Below are 27,120 nucleotides of genomic sequence, written 5' to 3'. Positions count from 1 at the left end.
GGGAAAGTGTCAACTGTTAATGAATGACACTCATCTGCAAAATTAATAAGCCTTTTAGATCTTAGGAAAATCCACTCAACTGGAGTCTCCAGGATGACTAATTGATGGAACTAGTTAAATCAATCAAAAATGGAAATAAGGATGGAAGAGGGGGAAGGGATTCTATTTTTATTCTGGTTTGGGCCTTGTCTGCTCTGTTGTTAATGCTGTTAAACTTGAATAGGGTAGAGCACCTCCAGATAGTGTGTGAGAGTGTAAATTCTGCTCCTTGTAGCAAGGCTCTGTTTGGCATTTATCCAGAGTGGGAGTGTGTGTGTGTCTGTATTTATAATTCTATCATCAGCAAAAGCATTTTAACAAAGGACAATGTCTTTTTAACCTAACCAAGCTCCCCTGAAATAAACACTGTTAATTATGCCCCAGATCAATACTGAACCCCTTTTGGAAGCTGTGCCAAACCTTGGAGGCTTTAAGATTCATGGCAGCTGCAGTCTCAGTTGATGTTTTTGGACATATTCCATCAGAGACCTAGGGAATGAGCTGCAGGTTCATTAAAGGATCTAGTGGCTTAACAGAACCAGGGCTTGGCAATTATGTTTGTAGATGAGGGTAAAGAATGGAAATGGTTTGCACTTTTTGTGCAAAAGCTGAATTAATGCTGCAATTGGGGGATCTAGCCAATGGGGATTGTGCAAAATGGAGATCCATGAAATTATCCTTCTGGATGTTGGGGAAAGGTCACGCTCTTTCTCCTGCCAAATACCCAGGAGAGGAATGAATTCTTCTCATGGAAGCAGACACATGTGTTTGAATCATGGCTCCTGCTATGATTTGGGGGAAGTTTCATCTCTCTGTGCCTTGCCTGTAAATGAGAGGGACTAATACTAACTTCCATGGTTTGTTCTGAGAACTAAATGACATACGGAAGGGTTCAAACACAACGATCCATCCTCCTGCAGTCCCATCTTTGGAAGAAAATAGAATTTCTGTTTTGGATTATTAGTTTAGGCATCAAGCTTTGCCTTGTTCTCATGAAAACTCAGACTGTTTCTAGTGACTACACTATTCACTGAATCATCTCAGATTTTCAGTCCTAAAGTGCTCATACCTTTTGCCCCCCTCTACATGAAAAGGTCAGGTTTTCTTTATACCATGCTCATTTTTTTTTCTTGTACTGAGAATTGAACTTAGTGCCTTCACACTGAGCTACATCTCCAGCTCCCTTTTGTAGATTAAAATAACTTTTTTTATTTTTAATTTTGAGGCAGGGCCTCACTAAGTTGCCCAGGCTGGGCTCAAATTTGTGATCCTCCTGCCTAAGCCTCCCGGAGAATTGAGATTACAGGCATGCACCATCACATCTGGTCAGATAGACTTAAATGTATTTCAGGGTTTGTGTCCATTGCTTTTGGACAGAAAGGCTGCTTTAGTCTTATTTAAGGAAATGAATTTGTGGTCAAGCTTAGGCTGCAGATTTGCTGTTGTGGAAGGGCCTGGGTGCTAGCAAAGAAAGCTCACAGGCAGCAGACTTGTGGGTAGGGCTGGTGTAAGGGGCTGGGTGTGGCAGGGCTGCCCTATCACTGCTGCTGAGAGGAGCCAGGGCCCCGCATCCTGGCGTTCAAGACACTTCCTGCTCAGTTTTGTCTGCAAGTCACCAGCACAAGCTGATGCCTCCCAACAGGGCAGGATCTCAAGGGACAGACCAAAAAGGAGCCAAGCCAGCCCAAGCCACAGTGGAATTTAGCTGTCACCAAAGGACCTGCCCTGTGTCTTCAGGGCAGCTTTCATCACAACGATTGATGTCATCCAATAAATGTGCACCGGGAACCTACCACATGCCAGGTGGGTATGAGATATGATTAAAAAATACAGTGAATGTCACAGAAAAAGACACATTGCCACTAATCCCCCTCAAAATACCCCCCTCGCTTTGAGCTCACTTATCTCCCTCATCGTGTCTTTAGTTGTGCTGTCGGGGCTGCTTTGCTGTCTGGAATTGATTGAGAACATTTGCTTTTCATGGTCATTTTGACTTGGAGGAAGAGCCAGAAGTCACATAGTGCCGGATTCGGTGGAGGTGAAGGACACATCATAATGTTTTTACAACTCCTTCAGAAAGTGGCAAGAACAATGGGATACGTGTGCTGGGGGGAGTATCTTGAGGGGGATTAATGAATGGCAATGTGTCTTTTACTATAATGCTTTTAACTATTCACTGTATATTTTCATCACTCCTATACTAATTGCTTTTCCTTTAGTGGCCAAAGACTTCCACGAGACAAAATCTATGATCACTTTTCCATGCTCATCTTTCTTGGCCTCTCAGAAACCTTTGCCATCACTGATTCTAGTATCTTTTTAAATCACTCTCCTCTTTGGAACCTCTCACTGCTCTGTCTCCTGTAAGAGGCTGCCTCCTCCTTCCCCATATCCTATTGGTAAATGGTGGGATAAGCTCAGTCTTAGTGCTGGGTCCCTGCTCTTCTCCATCCCTGCCCTCTCCTCTGACCCATCACCCCCTCCCATGGCTTTAAATACGACACGATCAGGACTCTTAAATTCATACCTGACGCCCAGACGCCCCTGCCAGACTTCTCCAACTGGACATATCATAGACATCTTAATCTGGATACATCTAGATGATGCATGGTTTTTTCCATGACAAACCCACTTTCCCCATAGTTTTCTTATTTCAGTATGTCACTATACCTTCAGCTCTCAAGCCTCAAACCTAAGATGATCTCAAGATTCTTTCCTTTCCATCGCCTCTCCATTTCCAGTCTCTTGGTATATCCTCACAGCCTTACCTCTGAGGAGATCCGGAATCCATCCGCTCTCTGGTCAGAGTCACTATTATTTCCCCTCCAGACTATGGCAAGAGCCACCTAATTGGTCTCCCTGCTTCTGGCTTACTACCTCTTTTTTGAGAGCTCTTCTAAGACCCTAGTCAATGTACAGTTGAGTATCTTTTAGTAACAGGGTTACTAAGAAATGTATCATTAGGCAATTCTGTTGTGTGAACATCATAGAGACTATTTATGCAGATCAAGAGGGATAAGATGTCCCCAGGCAATATAATCTTCTGGGACCAGCATTACTGACCAAAATGTCATCATGTGATACATGCCTGTATTCACTTCCCTGCTTTGAATACTCCCATGGCTTCTGCTGCCACTTAGCATGAGCTCCAAGTGCTCTGCCCTGGCTTACAAAGCTTCACAAACTCTGATCTGTGCTAACCTTCTGGACCACCCCTCTCCCCAGCGCCTTGTCTCCACCCATTGGCCCTTATTTTATTCTTTGAACATATAAGGTTGCTCCCATGTTAGGGCCATACTTAGACATTAGCTTTCTCTTTGGATCCTCCTGATAATTCAAAGATTTTCACTCACACCACCCTATGAAAACAGCCCCATCCCACCTGCTCTCTAACACTACTGACTTTCTTACAGTTTTTGTGACTGCCTAAAATTATCTTGTTTATTTATTACACTAGAATATGTTTGTTCTCCTCCCTCCCCACTAGGATGCAAGCTCCCTGAAGGTTGAAACTAGCTTATATTTAAGAAATCTTAGTTGGAAAGTGATGTCTCGTATCCTGGTGAAGAGCAGCAGGCCTGAATCAGATCCTCTCTGGTGGCAGTAGCGTATCAGTTCTCCTCCTAGCCCGGTGCCTCACTAGGAAAATGTGAAGAACGGTAGTGTGTACCTCCTAGGGTTGGTGTGAGGATGAAATGAGCTCACATATGTAGACTTGGCTCGCTTCCTGGATATAATAAAATGTTGCAGAATTTGTAATTATGGCTGTTGGTTGACATTACTACTTCTACAACTGTTGCTGTCGCTTGACCTAGTTTTACTTTTTGGGGGAGGGTGGTGGTCCTGGGGATTGATCTCAGCACCTTCACATTGAGCTATATCCCCAGCCCTTTAAAGAATTTTTTGGAGACAAGATCTCACCGCATCACTCAGTCTGGGCTCCCACTTGCACTTCTCCTGTCTTAACCTCCCAGAGTGTTGGGATTACAGCTGTGTGTCACCATGCCCAGCCCTGGTTTCACTTTTAAAATTCTCAGGTGGTAGAGAAGACAGGGCCACCATTCCACCCCTAACACGAACCATGCTTATCTTATACGTCATGTGCACAAAATGATTCTTTAAAGGGTCGAGGATAAAGCTCAGTGTGAAGGCCCTGGGCTCAGTTCTCAGTACCACCACACAAAAAAAGTGAGTGTTATTGAAATCATCACAAGTACCCTATAAGGTAGATAGTATTGCTAGCCATTTTTACTCAGGTGAGTAAACTGAGGTACAGAGAACTTAAGTGACCTGTTCAAGATTGTCCATGGCCACAGACGCAGGTTGATAGTAGACTCCACTCCTGCTCTGGCCTCGTCTCTGAATTCACTCATGACTGTTGGCACAGTGTGATGGAGGCCTGGGCTGTGTGTTCAGGGAAGTCCTGCTGGACTCTTCCCTGCACAGGCCTGGCCCGTACCTACGGCAGGTGCTGTAGGGGTGTGTAGGGAGAGCTGTTTTCTCCTGACGACTCTACTTTAGAGCTAAGCCACCTGTGCTGCGCCTCTCCTATTATCCAGCAACTCTCTCCAAATTGCAGAAGTAGAGCTAAAACCTTGGGGTGGATCTGGAACACAGGAAAGTGGGCCACAATTCATTACTTCTGAAACTGACGCTTTCACATAGCGCCTGCTGGTCTCTGTCCACGGATACGCATCTTCACAGGGCCCTGTCTGTAACTTTGCTTCTGTCTGTCTGTTTTTCTTTTCTTTCTCTTCTCTTCTTTCTCCTGTCCTTTCCTTTTCCCTTTCTCTTTCTCTTTTTCCTCCCTCCCTTCCTTCCTTCTTTTGATTTTTTGGAAACAGAGTTTCACTGTGTAGTTCAGGCTGGCCTTGAACTCACTATGTAGCCCAGGCTGGCCTTGAACTTGCAGTCATCCTTCTCCCTCAGCCTCTTGAGTGCTGGGATCACAGGCATGCACCAACACGCTTGGATTGTATTTTTTTCCTGCTTTCACATTTGTTATGGCTTGTATCTAGATGTTCTCCCAAGACTCATGCACTCATAAGTAGGCTTTTCAGAGCTGGCTAGATCTAGGGTGTGTAGTACTGGGATTAAGGACTTATGATACTAGGTATGGAATCAGCATTGTTTTGGGTGTGGCTGAATATATTTACTGAGGACAGAAACTCCACCCTGGGTGTGGGTGGCACTACCCAAAAGGTTTGTAGCCTGTTTGTGATAAAAGGGAAAGGCAGGGTCGCTTCTGCTACTGTTGCTGCCTTGATGCCTTCTGCCTGCAATACCATAAACTGTTTCTCCTCTGTGATGCCCCTCTGCCAAGCCACCCTGCCTTGAAGCCAGCTGACTATGGAGTAAAACCTCTACAAACTGTGTGATGAAATAAACCTTTCCTCCTTTAATTTGTGGGTATTGGGTATTGTGTCTCAGCAATGAGAAAACTAACTAAGACAATGTGATTATAAAGGACCCCCACTGGTTCCATCAACTGTGTCCACAGGCCCTTGGTACCTTAAGGCTCTGTGGCCATTCATGGTGCCACCTTTTCTGTTTGCTGATTTACCTACTTCTTTTCTCTTATTCTTCTAAACAAACTCAATAAGGACCCTCCACCTCTCAAGGGTGACTTCTGCATAGAAAAGAGGCTCCTCGGCATCTCATAGCCTCTAAAATCAATTAGAAGGCCTTTTGTTCAGTGAGAAACTGTTTCAGCACCACAGAAAGTACTCAGGCATCACTGTCCTAGAATGCACAGCTTTGGGGAGTTGGGGAAATTCAGTGCATGATACTCATGGCTCTGGTCCTTTGGGCTTCTGTCATGTCTCCCCACTGTTCTTAATAACAATCATGCTCTCTGTGTCCTCACAATGTGTCAGGGACTGTGTGAGAGCCCTGTGTCCATGACTTCATTCCACCTTTCCCTGGGGGAAGACATTGCATCCTATGGCAAGGGAGCCAGGGAATTGTACCTGGCCAGCCAGCTCCAGGGCTGTGGTCATGTTCAATTTCATGTCTTCCTCCTGTGGGCTGGAACCAATCCTGCTGACCAACACATTATTGAGAACCTGAGATAATAATCTTGCTGTGTAAGCCACCCAGTGTGTGGTCCTTTGCTACAGCAGCCCTGCTAAGTGAACACACCTTCTTTCATCAGTCTGCCTTTTTATCACAGGTGTTCTGGGAAGCTCTACTCTATGATAGGCACTTTGTTAAGTTAGAGCTACAGTGGAAGAGCATTCCAGGTAGAAAAAGAGACAGTGCAAAGGCACTGAGTCAGGAAGGGGCTGGTGGGAGTGCAATAAGCAGGTCAAGGTGACCAGACTGCAGGGAGCTGATTCACAGGGACATTAGAAAGGAGTTTAGATTTCAGCCCTCTTTTATTTTTAAGGTTGGCACTCATCACACTTGACCAGTTTCTTTGCCAGCCCCCAATACTCATGCATCAAAGAGAAAAGCATGATCCAGAGTAGCTGAGTGCTGCTGCCATCAGCACCCCATTGTTTCCGGCATCTCAAACTGCAAACATAACCCGTGTTACTACTGCCAGAAGGAGTTGGAAAAAATAGGAAATAGAGAGATGAGGGAGAAAACAAATCATCCCCTCCAACCCCTGCTGAGTACGCAGAGCGAGGGACATATGGAAATTAATACATGCAGCTCTGATAACACGGTTTTCCTCAGCATTCTGATTAAACGTCGATGGTTATTAAATACCCTCCTCCTCAGAGCTCATCCCCGAAAGCCAATGTTGCTTTCCATTTTGAACCCTGACGAACTGTCTCAATTCTGCGAGTACCTCGGCTGAACTGTGGTCGACTGGAGCCTGGCGTTGGAGGAGGATGGAGAAAATCAATACGAGATGTCAGGCGAGAGGTCAGATTGAACTTGTTTTCCCAGCTGGCAGGAACTGGGGCTGCCGCCTGCTGCAGCTGAACAAAGGGAGATGCATACTGAAGATGCGCACTTTGGACAAGTCAGGAAAACACGTTTCGCTGGCTTCTTAATTAGATTAGCAGGCTTGCAATTTGGAGCTCTGTGGTATTGGGCTGGGGTGCTGGGAGGTGGGCCTGGTAGAGGCCTGCAGGCCACTAGCTCGCTCCCCAACCTCCTAGCACAGTTCCAGAGCTGGAGGGAGAAGCGGGCTCCCAGGTCCATAGTGCAGGCTTCCTGTTTCTGTGTGTGCAGCTGGCTCTTCCCTTAGACCTCAGCTTAGCAGTCACCTCACTCCCAGCGGGATCCAAACAGACCCCCAGTGCTTCATTCCTTCCCAGGACAGCACCCCCACCAGTTTCTATTCCCACACGCCATTTATGTCACCCCTTAGGCACACACTTATTTGAGTCAATATTTATTGACCACTTATTTATGTGCCAGGCTTTGGCAATATGATGTGAGCAAAACTGATTCAATTTCTATTTTCAGACAGCTTCTATCTAGAGAACGATGTTCAGCAACTAACACTGTATCCATGTGCGATGAGAGCCAACTTCCAACATCACTTCCAACACACTTTCAAACACATCCTTATCCTTCCCCCTCCTTTGGATTTCCATAGCCACCATGCTGTCCTAGGTTATGGATTTCCCTTGGTTTGAGCCTAAACAAAACATTTCAACTCTCCTACCTTTCTTCACGTGACTGTGTTAATTTTTCATAAAACACAAATTCTGTTAAGTCTTTTCTTCAACTAAATGATATCAAATCACTCTCCACGTACTGGGAACTGTGCTTCTCAAATTTGCGCACACATTGTACCCTTGGAGGTCAGAGAGGGAAGAGGATGTTGGGATGCACCAGCATGTACAGGGAGCCACAGGATAAATGCTACATCTTGTGAGGGCATCAATTTGACTTGAAACTTGGGGGTGGGATAGATTATTAAACTGAACATAGACATTTTACGAGGGTGATATGCAAAATTTACATGAAATTTTTGGTAGAAAAAAGAGACTTCAAAGAAAATCTGCATGGTCAGCACCTCTCCTTGGATCCCTGGTCTCTTCTAGGCCCGTGCTGTTTGCCTTGCTGACAGGCCAGGCCCCACAAAATGCAGCAGAGACTAGGTTGTCTGTGTGTCCTTCTTCCATGGCAGCAGGGCCCGGACCCTGGAGAGCTGTGCTTGGTAGAAAAGTTTCAGAAGAATAGCTACCATAGAAGCCAGCCTGTGGGTGTAAAGTAGGCACTCCGGGAATGACTGAATGACGTGACTCGAGAGTATGAACTTTTGACTCCTATTTTCAAGGACCAACTTGATATAAACCATTACCCTTATCTGACCTCATTAACTTGATAGTCCCCTTTCCCCGAAATCAGACACGTTATCGTCTAACTTTTTCAGAATTTTGCTCACTCTGTGCCCACTGCCCTACCTAATCAAATCCTTTTTGTACTTCTACACTTAGCTGTTCAGCATCTGCCATCCCTGGAGGTTTGTCTCAAATGTCCCCACCTTCCTCTGAACATCCTAACCCCTAATTGGCTTTACTATCCATCTGGTATTAAAATATGCACTGTACTTGGATGTTGTCCGTGAAATGTTTCCTGGGTACATCTTGCCTCCCTAGCCACATTTCAAATTCTTGAAGTATAGGAGATAAGCCTTACTTTTGTGTCATATCGCCTGTAGTTATTTAGAGTAATAAACATATCATGGGTACTAGATAGAATATCATGCTGAATTTAGGTTTAGTCAGTGGTCCTCAACTGGGAGCAATTTTTTCTTCCCAGGGGATATTTCATAATGTCTGGAGACATTTTTGGCTGTCACAACTGGCGTCTGAGGGGTAAAGCTAGGGATGCTGCTAAGTATCTCCTGTTGCCTAGAACAGCCCCTCTCCCAAATTTTGTGGGCCAAATTTCAATATTATAGTGTTCCCCTAATTCATTTGTCTCTTTATGCTAGCTAGAATTCAACCTCCATGCTTTTGCCATCTGTCTACTTTCTCTGAAAACTGACTTTGATCACAGTACTCCCCTGGTTACTTTAGTTCACTGAGACTGACCAAAAAAAATTCCACTCTTTTGGGTAACAACAACAGCAACAACACCACCAAAACGACAAGAGCAAGAACAAGATTTTTAGGACCAGCTCAGATATTCCTCCTGAGTATCAACTTCTCCCAGACATTGCCTGGAAATCAGCCATAATCAATCACCCAGCACTTCCACAAACATATTGTTCTGCTGTTTTAAAATACATGGGATTGAACCCAGGAGCTCACACCTGCTAAGCAATCACTCTACTACTGAGCTACCTCAGCCTTTTTTCTTTTGAGGCAAGGGCTGGCTAAGGTGCCTAGGTTGGCCTTGAACTTATGATCCTCCTGCCTTCACCCTTCCAAGTAGCTGAGATCCCAGGCATGCACCACTGCACTTGGGTCCACAAACAGCATATTACCATTCATGCTCATTGCCTTTGCACAGGCTGATCCTTCTGCATCGAGTGCTTTCTCTTGTAAGCTATGAGTGTATACTGCTCAAAGATTGATTACAGCACATTGTCAGTATTTGTTGAGCATCTGTCCTGGTAAGTTGCTGGGGGAGCCACAGTGAATGAGGCCCTCCAGTAGAATCTATGATGACAGAATATTCCCTATTTGCCTTAATGTGGTAGCCACCAGCTACACACGGCTTTTAGGCATTTGAAGTGTACCTGCTATAAAATATATGTCAAGTTTTAAAGACTTACTGTGAAACAAAAGGACTGTAAGATACTTCATTAACAACATTTTAAACATTTATCTCATCTAAGCCCCACCACAAATCCATGAGATGGCTGTTACTGTTATCTCCCCCAACCTTCTTTTTTTTTGCTGTATCCACCCTTCATTCTTTTTAATATTTAAAAAAAATTTTGAGCCAGGATCTTGCTAAATTGCTTAATTTCTCAGATTAAGCTTGAACTTGCAATCCTCCTACCTCAGCCTCCCTCAGTGCGGGGATTCAGGCGTGTGCCACCATGCCTGTCATCTTCCCCATTGTATATATGAGACGACATGCTCAGAGAGGTTAAGGAAAGGAGGACAAAAGCAGCTTAAAGGAAACAAGGTTGTGACGTCTGAGTGACTTGAATTCACACTCTGCAGAGACTACAGCACGCATGCTAGCCGCTCCATGCAAAACCTCTGCCAGAAAATGGGCAAAGAGAAGTTACTGAAAGGAACACCAGACAGCTGTCCATCTCCTCATTGCACATACATGTATGCAGAGAACCATCAGATCACTCGCATCACACAAGTCTTTAAGTTGAAACTGGAGACCATGGGAAAAAAAGTCTTCCGTCCTGACTCTATAGCAAACTGTTGAGGCAACGAAAAACAGAGCAGAAGGTGATGGTGGGACACACACAGCTCTTGTCTTTCCTCAACATGAAGCAGCCACATGCCACTTAGCTCAAATCCCTCGTGGATTGCCACAGCTTTCCAGACACCTCTACCCTTGGGAGCAGTTTCTTTGCTAGATGTGCTCCCTGCCAGCTCCTGGCCCATCTTGTCTGCCAAATACTTGGTGCCAGCAGCTCTGTCACTTACATCTGGTCTTAGCCTTTTGCTCCCACACTGTCTGCTCCCAAGGGGTTGGAGCTGCTTTGCTGTCAGTGGCCTGAGAACCCCAGGATCACCTGAGGGCCTGTGTATCTAGCTGCACCTTACTCTCATTCCCCCTCTGTAGCTTTTCTTTGCTGCCCACTTGGACCACTGGGGCTTTTAAGATTATGGTTCCTATAGCCTCAACTTCTCTAAAAGGGGCCCTAGCCCCTTCTCAGAGGCCTATTCTCAGCCTCCCACATGGTCCAGCAAGTCTTATTAACTCTCTTGCCAAGATCTGCCCAGAACTCTGCTGCCTAGAAAGTCTGTATCACCTCCACGTGCAGGCTGCCCTTGAACAATCTCTTCTCTGGTTCCCGGGGCTGCTCCTTAGGGTCATGCTTCCTCAGCAGCAAGAGTGGTCTTAAAGCAGATCTGGATTACATCACAGTGTTATTTTGTGGGCAGGGGTCACCTCTACATCTGCATGTTTGGAATGGAACATGAGGTTTCATTTCTACTGAAACACTAAAAGTGGAGCTGACTCCCGAGTTGGGTCAACACTTGTGATTTTTTTACTCTCCGTTTGTCAAATGAGATCAAAACCTCCCAATGCCACCCACCTCCCCAAAGTCAGAGGCCAGTGCCCCCTCCCACACCCTTGGCTGCTACTCACATTTGGTGTGCCTGTCACACAGGGCCGACGCCCGCATGTCGCACAGCCGGATTGTCCCTTTGCTGCTGCTGTACACAAAGGTGTTGCAGTGGTGGGGGTGGAACTCCGCCGCTGTGATCACCTCAGTGAGTTCCTCCATGTTGGCTGGCTTGATGTCCACGATATCTGGCACGGACGAGTCAAGGAGGGACCCAGAAGGACGTGGAAACTTGGGGGATTAGCAACAGCACCATCTCCTAAGAGTGCAACATGGTAGCATTTGCCATGCATGTAGTGGATCCTTATTGGAACTCTTAGCAAAAAAGCAAGTGGTACTGGTTTCAGGCAGATGAGGCTCAGGACTTTAAGAAAATGGACCAATATTACCCAGTAGTCAGAGGTAGCATTAGAATTCAGGTCTCCTGATTCTTTATTACTGTTTTATCCTCCACAACTTGCAGAAGGCATCCATTCATGACCTAAGATACGTCTTCATGCAACCATTCTTAAATGTGCCAAGTCACAAAGACTTTTGTTTCCCACTTTGTAACAGTCATTATGGAAGTAGCCTCATTCCAACCAAAAAATTCAACTTATTTGAATCCATACCCAAACTCCTGGATAAATGATATTTACAAAAGACTGCAAATCTTCTTCCATGAAATCCTTGGAACTTTGTTTAATAATGTTGGTAATAATAATAATAGCTGATACCATCTATTGAACACAATATAGACCATTAACTGTGTATATGAAACCATGCACTTTGTCTCACTTAATCCTTAAAACAACTGTAAGTAACACTTTTTAATATCCATTTTTCAGGGGTGGAACTCTGAGTGTATAAACTAACTTGCCTCAAGACACATGGCTAGTGAGTAACACTACAATCTCATTCCACATGCCAAATCTGTGCTGTTCCACAATTACACAAAATTGCTCTCATTTAAGAACTAGGCCTTCTTGTTTCCATAAACTGAGATTTGCTTTAATCTCGGGTGAGAGTTCAACTATCTGGAAGAAGTCAACCATACATGGTGGAAGAGATTTAGATTTCCATAAAACACTCTTAGATTTATTATCTGTTTTTTCCCCCTCTCTCAACATTTTCCTCTCTGATCAAGACTTATTATACCTCTATTTAAAAACCATATACTTGTATATTGGAATGGCACATTTGGCCTTTTTTTTTAATGAAAGCAATTCAGTGGAAACAAATACCTCCTGCACAGTGTTTGGTATGAGTGAGGAAACAGGTTTCTACTGATTCTTTTCATTCCTACCAAAACCTTGGGAGGCAGCTGGCTGAGACAGAGGTTCTGTCTGAAATGCTGCAACTTCCTATAAAGGATCAGACCTTGTGATATCGATGCTGCTACACAGTAAAGCTGGCCAAAATGATTTCCATTTTTCCCAGACTTCAACATGTGTGTGTGATACCTTTATGATTTTTGCTCTACCTATGTAGTAATTTTTACCCAACATTTTTCTTCAGATTATCTTTAAATAGGATGACTTTTCTTAAGCAATGTTCATTAAAACCAGGAGTTTAATGCTATATGTAAAATAAATGTATAACAATTGAGATGAAAATGTCCTGCAAGACTGTAGCACATTTTGGAAAACAAGGCACTGAATCAAGAAGCAATGATTTGATGCAGACAATCTAGGGATGGATAAAAACCATCTTCTGTTTTCAGTAAGCAAGTAACCCAGGCTTCTCCTTAAAGTGTAGACAGGGGTAAGCAAATGTGCTGATATTTTGAATCCTACTAGGATAAACCAAGTAGTCATCTACTGTCACATATCACCTATGCTCCTGTTAGAGCTTTTCCAACATGTAATTTGTTGCTTCAGTGGCTTTGTCTTTGGCTGTGCCTCCTTCTCCCCCTTCAATTATCTCGCACATATCCTGTTAGATTCTTTCGAAAATTAGCTTGAGACTGACCTAACATTACATTTTGGTATAATTTCCCCCACCCAACTCAGACGCAAATATCACTTGGGTCTCTGGGGCATATGAATCCCTGAATTCACAAAATACTACATTTTAACTCAATTTCTGCCAGAGTTAAAAATATCATCGCAGTTGGTACACACTCCGGGGACCATAAGCTTGTGCTGCTCACGGGGAGACTGCAGGTGGCACCTCTGGTGTCCCCTCTGGTGTCCCCTCTGGTTGTCTGACCCAGGCCACGGACTCTGCGGCCACGACATGGAGAGGGGTGATCAGAGGTCCATGTTCAGCTGTTGTCAGATTTCATCACCCTCCAAAAAGAGCCTTGACACATTATGGTGCCAGTGAGTATGTTTCTCTATTCCCAAAATAGGGGCAGAAAATCTGGTGTCAGCTTTCTCAATCTCTACCAGTATAGCTCTAAACATGAGCTGAATGGGAAGGGCTCTTGATGCAGTGGAGGGAGGTGCTACAGCCACAGTTATTTTTTTCCCGTCTAAAAATAAAGCCCCGAAGTCAGGATGTGTGGAAACACAGTGCCTAAGCATATCTATGACCATCCTCCACCAGCGAGGACACCTTCACAGGGTCTGCCTGTTGAATCTGCTTTGGGCCATTGCTCCTGGATCTGTTCTCTCTCCCCTCAGCCTTGACCTCCACACCTGCCTTTCCATCCACCCTTCATCCCTAAGTCATCAGTTTCTTTCTCCTCCAGGTCTGAGCCTCCCTTTTGACTTCATTGCTTGTCAGGGTCGACTCTACAGGACTTGGGTATAAAGTATGACTCTAACCTTCTTTATAATAAGCTGTAATCCCAGCTACTTAGGAGTTTGAGGCAGGAGGCCAGTCTGGGCAACTTAGTGAGATCCTGTCTCAGAAATAAAAATAAAGAGCTGAGGATGCAGCTCAGAGCTTCCTGGGATCAGTGCCCAGCATGGAATGGGGGCGGGGTGGGATGAGGACAACAACAACAACCCTGCTGATAAAGGTAAGGTGGAAGATCAAAACAACAAGCAACAGATACTGGCCAAATGTTGGGCCTGCCCTGTGCTAAGTACTGTGCATGTGCTGTCACACTTGCCCCTCACCTCAGCCTTAAGAAGTCATGCTATGAACAATCCCATTTGACTGATAAGGAAACTGACTAAGATAAATCACTCAAGGCCATATGATTCATAGAGGGTCGAGCTGGGATTTGGACCTGAGCTTGTGCAACTCCAGTGTCCAGGTTCTTGGCCACAAGGCCAGACTCCCTGTGCCGAGGACGGTCCTCGCCACGCCTGAGTGTGGTCATCTGGCTCTCCCGAGTACAATACTAATCCAGAGAGCAGCTCATTCCCTTCTGCTTTGGGCTTTGTCCTCATTCACCTGTTCCTTTGGTGAGCGCATTTTCTAGAACCAGAACATTTATCTACTATGATATAATAGATTTTTGGACCAGAAGTTGGGACAAAAACTTGACAAGGGATTCTTGGCTTTAGAAATATACTTGCAATAGTCTAGTTGCTAAAAATTCAGTGGCTTATGGGGAAGAATGGAGGAAACTTCACATTGTCTCCTCTAGAAATCTCCTGCATCCCTTAAGCCCTCACACTGTTCTGAAGGAAGGTGCGTATTTCCAGCATTTTTGCCCTTTGTGTTGGGAAGGAAGGAGAAGAGATGAGCAGTGCATGGGCCCCTGGATTACCTGGGAAATTGAATGATACATTTTGACAGCCAATTTTCTCCTCTTTATCCATAGAGCTCTCTGTCCAAATTATTTCCTTGTTTTCCCAAAGAATTAAGTGGCAAATGCAAAACATAGCGTTAGATTCACAGCTAACATACAACATTGGCAGCCAACAGATTGCTAGTAAATTAACCCTGGGGCTTGACAGATCTGTTCTTTGTGACCCCAACTGCTTGTGGCATTCCTTATTAATGCTAAACCCAGGCAAATTACCTCTGCTAACAAAAGGGGTTAATGTGGCTCTCTGGTGGGACTCTGGAGGCAGCTCTGAGGACAGGAGGGGGCACAGCCAGCCTGGAAGCTGAGCTCTAGGCTTGGAAGGCAGAAGGCAGAAGGTGAGGGCACTGCTGTGCCAGGCAGTAGCCTAAGGCATCATTTAAAATAATAATTGAAGACACCGGGAGGTCACCTCTTTAGGGATCGGTTTCAAACAAATAAGAAACCAGGGCCATAAATTACATCAGCAGTGGGAAGAGGGCCAGGATAGTTAGGGGGTGTGAAGCCATTCAAAAGTCATTTCCTTAATCTAAGATTGGAAAATCCAAGCTTTATAAAAAAAAACTACTGCGATATTAGAAAAGAAAAAGATTGACAACACTCTAAATCTAAATCTAAATATAAGGAAGTGATTATATGAATTTTAATCTAACTCATTGTTGTTTTGGTAGTGATATTTCCAAGCCAGTGAAAAAACCACCATATGCAAAATTCTAAGTCTGTTATAATCATAATAAGACTTAAATTTATACTCTGAAAATAATTATCTGAAAGACAAGACACTGAAATGTTAGCCTTACCAGGATGGGTTTATGAATAAGTGTTTTTCCTTTTATTTTCAACTGTCAGTAGCTTTTCTGCATTGTCTTTTAATGAAATTGTAGCATCTTAAGATGGAAAAAAACTTAAGACAGCTGTTATGCTTACTGTACATGTTAAGTGAGGAAAGTTAGGTACAAAATGTATGCGTCAGTCTGACTATAGCCTCATTTAAAAAACCCATATTAAAAAATCACAGAGTAAGACAGATAGGAAGGAAATATAGCTATATCTTGTAGGATGATTAGATCCTAAAGTCAGCATGTTAAGCTATGCTTTAGCAAATGGGCTTTACTCATTCAGTTATTCTTTCATGTACTATATAAATATTCCCAAAGATCTGCAGCCTGCCAGTTTTCAGGGGATACAGAAGTGACCAGGCTGACTGAAAAACCCCTGGCCTATCGAGTCTCTATTTTAGGGGAAGAATGGTCAACAAACCAGGTAAAAAGTATAATACATAGTATATTAGATAATGATAAACACTAAGCAGGAAAAAAGGAAGCAGGAGAGAGAAAGCATATGTCTGTGTCATAAACTGAATAGAAGAAATGTTCCTGAGTAAACCAAGTATTTTTGAATTTTTTGGTTTTCTTCTACTTCTTTCTTTTTTCTTAATATGTTTGAATTACCTAGCCTTAAGTTAAATTGTGATGCAAATATACTGTATATACAGTAAAACCGGACATTTTATTTCATTTTTCCAAAATCTTTACAATGAATACACACTATTAAACAATAAAATAATGAAAAAGCAATAGTATCCTTGTCTTAGAATCATCCATGAGAGTTGAGGGACCAGGAACTTCATCTTTATGGGCAAAGTTCAAGATAATACGGTTATGATTGTAACAAAATGGGGCTGGGAGTCAGTTTTGACTCCATCTCTATTTTGGTGAAAGAATTTGGGAAAGTCATTTTCTTTGAGTTTTAATTTTTTTTGGCTTCTAAATGAATAGAATCCTATTAAAAGACTAAGAATTTTAATTATCCAAAAGATAATAGAGAAAAAATATTAAATGATTTTTCTTTTGGGCTGAATCTCTTTTTCTGAAGAAAGTACATGTTTCTCTAAGGACAGTGCTTATATACATTGATTTGCTTTGTTGGCTTTGAAGGCTGCTGATTTCACATGCTTCTGTCTCATCACTGCTGATTTTGCTGATTCTGACAAGCTTTTCCCTGAGTCTGAAGCCAGTGAAGGATGAGAGAGCCAAGGAGAGTGCCTTTCTGCAGGGCTGACTATTATAAAGCTTGCCAAAACTGTAGGGCAGAACCTACATTTACCTGGGAAAGGTCACCCACATGCAAAAGCAACTGAGGCTTCTCACACCTGACTTTAAGTCTGCCAATAATTTGAAAGAGAAGGTGGAAAAATAGTTCTATCTTAGCCATGAACTTTGAGCATATTGGGTTGAGTTCCCTTTTGGTGACATGACTTACTTTGAAGTCTTTTCTTTTTTTTCCAAGGTCTGAATTTAATCTTTGGATATTAAACAATGATTACAAAGCACTCAGATTTTATAAGCTGAAAGGATGTGTGGCTTGAGGCACTGGAGATCTTAAAGAGGACCTTATGGAATATTATCCTCTTAAGAGCTTAAAAAAAGCCAATGTGCAAACATTCATGGAGTGTTTGCCAACTGCTAGGCTCAACGTGAGGGCTGACAGAGACACATGATGCTATATTAAATATGTAGTGAGCTTCAAAAGACTTGGGGCTGAAACACCCTTTAAGACTGAGGGGATGCTTGAAAGGCCCATAACCATAAACCCTTTCCTACCTGTAAAGCAAAAAGCCTGAAATTCTACTGTTAGAAAATTTTTACTTCAAAGGCCTATTCAAAGGTATACATTTCATCAGGAATCATTCTGGCCATTCTTCCATGACTTGTTCATCCACAACTCCTTGAATGCATCTCTATAAGAATGCACCTCTGCAAGAACACTTACCACATATTATATTCGACTAATTTGTAACAGTATAATATAGATTTTACTAAAATTCATAGTAAGACAGCCCTATATTTTAATTATGTGACCAGTGATATAGACCTGAATGATTTTGAACCTGTCAAGTTATGTACAAAAAGAGAAAGACAATGATAGGAGATAGTATATGTAACACAACCTGGCACTTGATACAGGCTCAAAAATTGTTAGATTCATCTTTTTTTGTATGGTTACATAATTGTCTTTTGTTCCGATACTCACTTTGATGGCCTTATGCGATGCGAACTTGGTTAGGCTCAGATACTTTCCTTGGAATTCCCTGTCTACTATGTTTCAGGTTAGGTGGGGTACAAAGAAAGATATTCTCTCTAAAGAGAGGAAAAAAAGTGAACATTTTGCAGCATATATACACACTTCCTAGTTATTCAACCAAATGTTCAACTAGGTACTGCCATAAAGGGTTTTATTAAAGGCTCTAAACAATGAACTCTAAGTGAATCAAAAGGGAAGTTACTCTGGGTGGGTATGACTTCATTGTTTGGGAGGCATTAAATAGGCTCATGCCTTCCTTGAGGGCTTCTCAGTGTGCAAGTTGCTCTTCCTTCCCCCTGAATCTTCCTTTCTGACTGCCACTTATGGAAAAGCTTCAGCTCACGACTCTGGGGCCCCAGCTTGCATGTGGTTTCCTCTTCCTGACTCCTGTGCTGTAGACTTTGGACTTGCTTAGTCATCCACATAAGTGCAAAGTGCAATAAGTCAATCATGCTTCCTCTCTCCTTCTCTTCCTCTTGTTCCCTTTCTCTGCATACACATACCTCTCTGATTCTGCTTTTCTGGCTGAATTCTAATTGACCCATCTCCTCCCTCAAGATTACAATGCCAAGATATCAGGAATGTACTTTTACTCTCCATGGCATCTATAGCTCATGTAGTAAATTTTCAGCAAATGTTTGTGGCTTCTACTTTAATTCATTTTTGTGACTTAGCAGCCTTCTCTAGGCAATTTTTAAATACAAAAGACCCACAGTAGGTTAAAAGACCAAGTTGTCAGGCTTGTACAGTGGGAATTACTTATCCTATGGTTTTCATTGGAGAGAAAGATAGCCAAGCAACATGCTAGTAAGAAAAATGGGATGGAGAAATGCTTCACATACTAATAGTTACCAGTTATTAAACCTTCATTCTGTGCTAGGTGTTCCGCTTAGTACTTTAAACATTACCTCATTTAATCCTTGCAAGAACCTTATAAGATTTATTATCACCTCTATTAACTGATGTAGAAATTGAGGTTAGAGAAATAAATATGTTGTCAAGGTTACACAGATTTTATGAAAAGAAGCTAGATTCAGATCCAGTGAACCTGACTCTAAAGTCTGAAGTCTCACCACTACTAAGCTGTACTGCTCTGAGGAAGATTAAGAAACCCAAGAAAAAAAATCTGCATAAATTCTTACCCTCTCAACATGAAAACATGAAGCCCAAAGGGAGGAGGAATCACAACCCCCTGAGACTGGCCTCCAACATTAAGGATTAGCATCCACACAAGGCACCCAGCTTGGGAAAACCTGCCCTATTCCTTTTAATATGGGAAAGACAGGGCTGCCTTAGCATACATAGGCTAGTATACCAAGTGTGTCATTAGAGGAAATGTTCTTATTTTACACTAAATGCCCAGTCTGCATCTGATTTGTACATTTGATCCCTTGGCAGAATGAAATCCACTGAAGCAATAAGGAGAGAAATTGGTACAGCTCCTCCCACACCCTGCTTGACAGAATCCCTTTGGATTAAAAAGCAGCTGTCCATGGTACTAGAAGCACTAGAGGCTGGAAACCAAGAGTTGAGTATATGATCCCTTGATAACTTCAAGTGGACCTCAGCTCAGTAGACAACTGAAATTGCTACACAAGACCAAAGTTAAAGATGAAGTATTCTGGATCCCAGTTGGTTGCTTCAGAAAACCCCTCTGACTCAGGCCCAGAAATTGAACTTTCACAAAGCATGGCTTCCACCAATCTTCCCAGCTTTGCTTACACCGTACTCCTCCTCCTTCTCTGGGTCCCATGATAGTGGCTTTCTGTGGGTTCCTCTAATATGCTGTGTTCCTTCTGGGCACAGGACATTTGGACATACTGGACAAATCTCACCACACCTCTCTTCCAAGTCAACTCATATTCGTTCTCTTTCATAATTCAACAGTCAGCTCTTCAGCAAAGCCTTTTTTATCTTCTAGTCTAAAAATGCATCACAGAACTATACTTCCTTCCTTTACAGAATTTATTTCAGCTTATAACTGCATGGTCATCAGTGTGACTGTTTGATGAATATCATTCTGAAAGCAGGACATTTATTTCGTTTCACTTTTGTATCCTCAGGCTTAGTGTAGTGCCTGGTACAAAATAGATGCTCAATGTATAGTTGTTGGGGGCTGTGCCTATACTTTTTAACTTGATATGAATCTATTTAATAAGGGCCTCTGATGGACTAGGTGAGAAACCAAGTCAACTCATCCTTAGACCTAAGAAAAAGAGATCCTGAGTAAATCACAGTTTTCATGAAGAAGTAGAATTTTAAGAGCAATATCTATTTATTGAAAAATAGGGCGTCCTCTTGCCCAAGAAATTTACTAGTCCAGAAATGGGTTATTGTGAACCTGATGCATTAAGACCAAAGTTCATCCACTTTGAGCCAGGACCTGGGTGAAAGGAGAGATTCATGACCAGAAGCCATAAGATTTAGGAATGCCTGCTCTGATCTAGTTCTAAACACAATGTGCTGGACTTCAGAAATGCTGAAAATATCAAATAACTAGGGCATTAAAAAAGCAACATCTTGCAAAGAGTATCCAATTGTAGAGCAAAAGGAAGAGTTTAGAATTGGGAAGATGGCCAGATAATGAATTCAACAGGATGGAATCCTCCATTCTAACATTTGGCTTTTCTAGTTTTGTCCTTTTAGTAATAATCATGTTTGTATTAGACCCTGTTTACTGATCATTTACTTAATAAGGTTCTGTCCAGGCATGTGTGCACACATATATGTTTGTGTAACTATCAGAACCATTTTTGATAGAATTTCTCCCTAAAGATAATGAAATAGAGAAATAGGGACTTGGATAAAATAAACAGGCAGAAAGGGGTAAAGCTAGGAAAGAACTCTATGGTCACTGGATTCCAAGGCCTGAGTTTTCAGCCATAATCCAATATTACACTAAATGCCATGCCTGGAAGTCATGACTTTTTTCTAACTATATCTCCAAATTACTTGTCTTGCTATTGAATGAATACTTTACATTTACTTACATTGACTTACTTTGTAATTTTTTTTTGAGACAGGGTCTTGCTATGTAGTTTAGGCTGGCCTTGAACTCACAGTGATCCTCCTGCCTCAGCCTCCTGAGTGCTGGGATTACAGGCATGTGCCACCTCACCTGGCTTAACTTTGTAATTTATATTGATTTTACAGTTACAGTATCTATGGACTCATAGCATTGATAGTTGTGTTTGCTAACACTCATTATTAGAAAAATATAATTATGAAAACAAAAATGTTCACACATTGCTTAGAAGCTTCTTGTCTCCCACTCCAGTGGTCCTATACCATGCTTTAGATAACTTACATTATTTGATTCCAAGTCATATTTCTTCTGTACCCACAGTGGATAAGATGTACAAGAGAAATAGTTGCTAAACAGCTTATGATTTAAGACATGCCTGGTGGTTGATATTTTTCTGAGGCTGTTTTGAAAAATGGCCACCTCCTACCCCAGGGTGGCTGCACTTCAGGGATGAGAAGCAAAAGGGTCTCCATTTGTACAGTTTTAGTGCTCAGGGCAGTCTGGTTGAGAACTATATAGCTATCAGTTATCATCACCCTCATGATGACAATGATTATTTTACATATGGCTGCTTTAAGGGTGAATGGTATGGTCTCATTTGTATGCCAGCATCTGGCAGGCTGCCACACATCTGCAGAATATAGCCTAAACTGCACTATTAATATATCCCCTTTGCATTTTCCCCAAGGGATCTGTCTCCCAAAATGCCTAAAGAAACTTCCCTCCTCCTTGAAGGCCTGGAGGCGAAATTCAGAAAACATGCTACCTAGTCTGGGAAAGCAGAAACTCAGAGTGACAGGCAGCTGAGCTGGAGCAGATTTCTGGTTCTTGGAATAGATGTAAAGAGGGAAAGGAAATCACCACCCACACTCATTCTATTAGCAGCTGCACTGCCTGGCAAAATCTTTGGGCAGGTTTTCCCAGGCCCAGACAGTATGTCACATCTGTTCTGTGATCAACAAAAGATGCCAGCCATAGTCCTGATGGTCAGTTCTCAGTGTCTCCAAAGATATGCTGTGACTGCTTGTACCTGATTAAAAATACCTTCCCTCAAAGGTCTTTGGGACTATTGTGCATTGTCTGCAGTGGAAACTAGGTAGCTGGGTACTAAAATCTGGACCTTTTCTTGGGCACAGAGAAAAGATTTCCCAGCCTATCTTGCAGTTAGAGATGACTGAGTTCTAGCCAATGGAATGCAGGATATTTTGGGACCTGGCTCCCAGAATCCTTTCATGTGTGGTCCTCTATGACCTCCCCTTTTTGCTGTCCTGCTATAGACACTTGGTGACACTGGGGGCTTACAAGAGGGAGGAGGCCTAGGCTCTAAATTATTGATGCTTGTTTGTGAACAACAATATTGGACTTTACAGGAGAAATAATCTTTTAAAGAGTTTGATCTACTATGGAATCTACTTTATATCAGAATATTCAGAGCTTTAGTATAACTTATGGAGTTAAATTTCCAGGTTGGTTTCATAATCAACTGTCTATGGGATATCTTCATTCTGATGATATTTGAAATATTACTCCTTCAAACCCAACATATGCAACCAACTTTCTATATGCTGGATGTTCCACATGATGGAATACAGTGATGTATCACTGTCTCAAAGAATTTACATTCTAATATGGGGAAACTAAAAATATACAAATAAAAATGATTTCAAATAGTGACAAATACTATAAAGATAACAGAATAAAGAGTTCCTGATGGCTAGTTGGGAGTGAGTGGGAGAAAGTGCCTCTGTGGAGATGACACTAGATGTAGGCCTGAATAATGACATGTACCCAGCCTTGTGAAGTCAGGGTGCAGGGTATTCCAGGAAGAGGGAGCAGCAAATACAAAGGACGGAAGAAGAAGGTTTAAGCAGGAACAGAAAAGTGACTACAGTAGTTGACTAAAGCAGAGTGAATTAGAGAAAAGTGATATGATAGGGAACCAGAGAGGGAGTCAGGGCCCAGATGGTGTGAAATCACATAGACCAGGATAAGTAACTTGGATTTAATTTAGCAGGAGGCTATTAGAGTGTTTTTTGCAGGAAAGAATGGTATATGATGATACGTTGAGAGATTTACTCTGAGTGATATGTGGGGGATCTATTGTATGGGAGAGCAAGAAAGGAGACCACGCAGGTGAGAGGTATCAGTGGTTAATAGTGGCAGGGTTGGCAGGAGCAGGGATGGAGAGATCTGAGTTGACTTGAGATATATTTTAAAGCAAGCATTGACAGGGCTCATGGATAGATTGAGATGGGGTGGAGGACGCTGGTGAGTGAAAGAGAAGAGTCACTATTGACTCGTAGGCAGTTGCTCAGCTGCTTGAGTGGTAAAGGTGTGGACTTGTGAATGACAGTGAAGAATTAAGCTTCTGAAGGGACCGAGCACATGATAAATCCTCAGTACGTGCAGGGTCAATACGAGGGGATGAGGAGACTGCCATGGACAGGAATTTTCTTGACTTCTCTAATTTTTAGTTAAATGGGACATAATAATACTTACATTACAAGTTGTTATGTCAAATATACACTTGAGAGGTAGAAATAGCACAAAACGGAGATATAATGAGAACTTGGAGACTGAAGTTCTTTTGGATGTGGATGCTGGTCACAGGAATGTTTTGTCTGTGAAATTTCATCAAGCTCTATAATTATGGTATGTACACTTTCCTGTGATATCACATCATATATTTCAGTAGAGGGGCCAAAATGAGACACTGTGCTTAGTTACTAAGGCAGTGCTTGGAACTCCATAAGTGGCAGTCCCTGTTATTTTCACTATTATAACACAACAAATACCATCTCGTGTACCTGAGGTCCATGTTGTACACCCAGACCATTTACAAACCCTTTAGCAGAGGCAGGACACAAAACTAGACTCTAGGGTCTTACCTTATTGTTGGTAAAGTCACATTAAAATTAGTTCATGATTCATAAATGCCATTGCATGAAATTATTGCTCTAGAATCCAAATCCAGAACTAGTCCTGGGTCACTATTTTCCTAACTTTATTAGGATGATGGAGTCTCATAGACGCCAATGCATTTTAAAAGGGACAAGTTTTCTACAGGTAGTAGGTGTTGTAGTTGTAAACATTTTTCCTATGTTCCCAGGGCCTGCTCATACCTGGAATATTCTTGATTTATGCCAGTGGATTATTGGCTGCAGGGAAAGGATACTAAAACTTTGATTGGTTATTTCAAAGTTCCATAGGTTAATTCTCAGGTCATCAGCAGACATGTAAGTTTCATAGTCGCTGTTGACTGATATGGAGTTGATGTGATATGTGTGTGCGTTGGCGAATACTCTTCGAGGGGTGGCCTCCACCATCAGGTCCATGGGTCTCAGGACGGGCACCTGGAATGCAGGAGAAACAAATCACTCAGAACCAAAGCTCTTTCCTAGGGAGAGAGTGTGCATGTTTACATCTGTTATTACCACATGCAAAAACACTGCCACAGTAAAGAAGCTCGGAGTCAGAGAAACCACATGCTGTTCCTGTACCCCAGGGCTCCCTTTGGCTTTAGTCCTCTCCTAAAAGTATCACCATCACCTGGCACTGATTGGAAATTTCATTCCTGATAAGTTCAAAACTTTTTTCCAGGAGCATCTTGGGGGAATTTGGATTCCATTGCGTGGATACTGCCTTCCAGGGCTATGGTCTCATTTTTAAAAACATGAAATGTGTTTTAAAAAGAAAATTTGGGAAAAATTTTAGAAATATTTCATTCAACTTTAATCCCAATTTATCCCTCTTGTCTTTTCATCTCATGGCTTTAGAAGGCTAGACTCCCCCCTGGCTTTGTCTTCCGTCTTTCAGGATATTTTGGAAAAATGTCACTACCCCAGACTCTAGTAGCCCAGGTCAGCTCTAATATATAGGGTGCTCATAACACCCTGGTTGACCTGAGAAAAATCAGTTTACACCAGTTGTCTGGAAGTTCCTACCAGGTAGTGTCGACTTTCCATTGAAAACTGTCCCAGGTTTTTTTTTTTTTTTGAACCAGGGATTGAACTCAGGACCTTGCACTTGTGAGGCAGGTGTGGTGCCACTGAATTAAATCCCCAGCCCAACTGTCCCAGTTTGGACAATAAATTATATGGTCTCCCAAGGTATATGTTTGTTGGATGGCTGAGTAAGAGCAAACACTAGTGTTTTGTTCTTGGCAGGTCAGAGACTCAAGGAATGAAATAATTTCCACATATGAATCTCTCTCAGGAAAATATGACAAAGACACAGAACTCTCTTGCCTCTTTGAATTCTGGCTAAATTGGCTCCTAAGAAAATGAGTGAGGAAAACAAACAAACAAAACCATACAACACAGGTGCAGTCCTTTAATAGAAACAAGAAAATAACCAAAAGCTATTTTTTCTCCAAGCAAATCATCACTTGTAACTGAGCCCTGGCTGATTTGATACCAGGTGGTAGATTAAGACTTCAGCTTTTGGATTGGCTTCAACCCAGGTGGAGAAGGGAAGCAGCTGAAAACAAAGACTGAATATTGTGAAGTGCAGTTGCCTCAACAACACAACCTTGCAGAAAACAGAATTCTCCCTGCTCAGTCTTGAGGGAGTTCAGCTCATATTTGAGTTTCTAAATTAAATGAATGATTCAGGGCAGCAGAGCTCAGACAGATATGATGCTAGGTCTCTTGGAAACCAGAGACACCCTGTGTGTAGACACAGAAAAAGTCAGGGGTCCACCAAATGCCTGAAAAGGGAAGGAAGGGAAAGTGTACGTACTTGCACCCCCAGCCATGGATAATGATTCTGGACCCGTAACCCTGGGATGCCAGGGCCTGGACACCTGGGCTCTGAGTAGATTTGTCACCAGCCAAGAAGCTTGGAGATTAGGGCAACCAACCTGCTCCTGCTGAGCTCTGCTGACACTACTTGAAATGCAGCAGTTACTTGCTGTGCCCTCATGATTGTGAAGGGTGGTTGTGGGGATCTGTTGAGATGGTTTGCCCTCTGCTTACTGTTCACCCTCCTCTCTCAGTAACATTTGCTCAGCATTGGACAAAGTTCCTGAGGACCCAACTGGTAAGCACGTGATACAGGGCCTGTCCTCACATACATGGTCGGGTCAGGGAGACGGACACGAAATAAACCATCTCCTAATAAAATGGGGTAAATGGAAAAAACAGAAACAAAGTCTTTGTAAATAGGGAAGGGTGGAGGGGGTGAAGGCAGGCCTAGGAATGGGGAAAAAATAAGAAGCAAGATGCATTATGTGAAGGTACAATTCCCAACGAGAAATGTAATTGTGTTGTATACCTACAATGTACCAATGAAAGAATTTAACAAAAAAAAAAAAATAGATAAAATGGAGTAAATGACCAAAAGAGAGAATATAATTTCCAGGAAGGTTTAAATTCAGTGAGAAGGTCTAGAGGGGCTTTCTTGAGAGGTAAGAATGGATGAAGATGAGTAGGGCCAAATGGGGAAGGAAAAATGTTCCATGCAGGAAAATGGCACGTGCATGGCCCCCTGATGGGGGTGAGCAAGACAAGAGGGGGAGGCCCATGGGTTAGTGGAGTTGACACAAAGAAGGTAATGGAAACTATCATGGGAGTGAGGTGTCAGGGTAGACGGGAGGCAAGCTGCAGGAAAGAGTTGTGGCGTTATCCCCCAAACGGGAGGAAATAAAAGGATCTGCAGTGACCTCGACATGATCCAGGGCAGGTTTGGATCAGTTCAGTCCAGAGGGAGACTGGAGAACAAGTGAGAGGATAATGTGAAAGCTGAAGGAGAAGGTGTATGCTGTGGAACACCAATTAAGGGATGGCTGGGGCAAGCCTTTGTAATGGGTAAAGAAGTGATTTTAGTCCTGAAATGTTTATTGGGCATTTATGCTGCATCAGGCATTCTTCTCATGTACTCTCAGATAATACTTCAATCAGCTCTCTGAAACAGGGCCCAGCACAAAGTCCTATTACATAGAAAAAACTCAGGTGCAGAGAGGCTGAGTCACTGACCCACGTTACCCAGCTAAGAAAGGTACAGACAGGATTTGATCTCAGGACCCACCTGAATGCAAAGCTAGCAAAGTTCTCTCTGTTGCTCCACACACAGTGTCATACAGGCTATGAGGGGATAAATTCTCCGTAAGTG

General features: G+C 42.7%; 1 protein-coding gene across 14 annotated transcripts in view; it reads right to left on the bottom strand.

Annotated features, from left to right (window-relative positions):
* The window catches only part of Ppp2r2b (protein phosphatase 2 regulatory subunit Bbeta), a 455,995-nt gene that overhangs the window by 34,142 nt on the left and 394,733 nt on the right, over positions 1–27,120 (bottom strand). For all 14 annotated transcript variants that reach the window (XM_004854352.4, XM_087180445.1, XM_004854353.4 and 11 more), the window contains 2 exons: positions 24,185–24,362; positions 11,239–11,403 (listed from right to left, as the gene is read on the bottom strand). In XM_004854352.4, the coding sequence (XP_004854409.1) occupies positions 11,239–11,403; positions 24,185–24,362 (343 nt within the window). The remainder of the gene's footprint in view (positions 1–11,238; positions 11,404–24,184; positions 24,363–27,120) is intronic.

This window comes from Heterocephalus glaber, unplaced genomic scaffold (assembly GCF_053883595.1).
Source record: "Heterocephalus glaber isolate CG9 unplaced genomic scaffold, H.glaber_assembly_v1.0 deba00001463, whole genome shotgun sequence".
NCBI classification, from domain to species: Eukaryota; Metazoa; Chordata; class Mammalia; order Rodentia; family Bathyergidae; genus Heterocephalus; species Heterocephalus glaber.
Note: the sequence above shows the minus strand (reverse complement) of the source record. Positions and strands in the feature narration are given on the sequence as shown.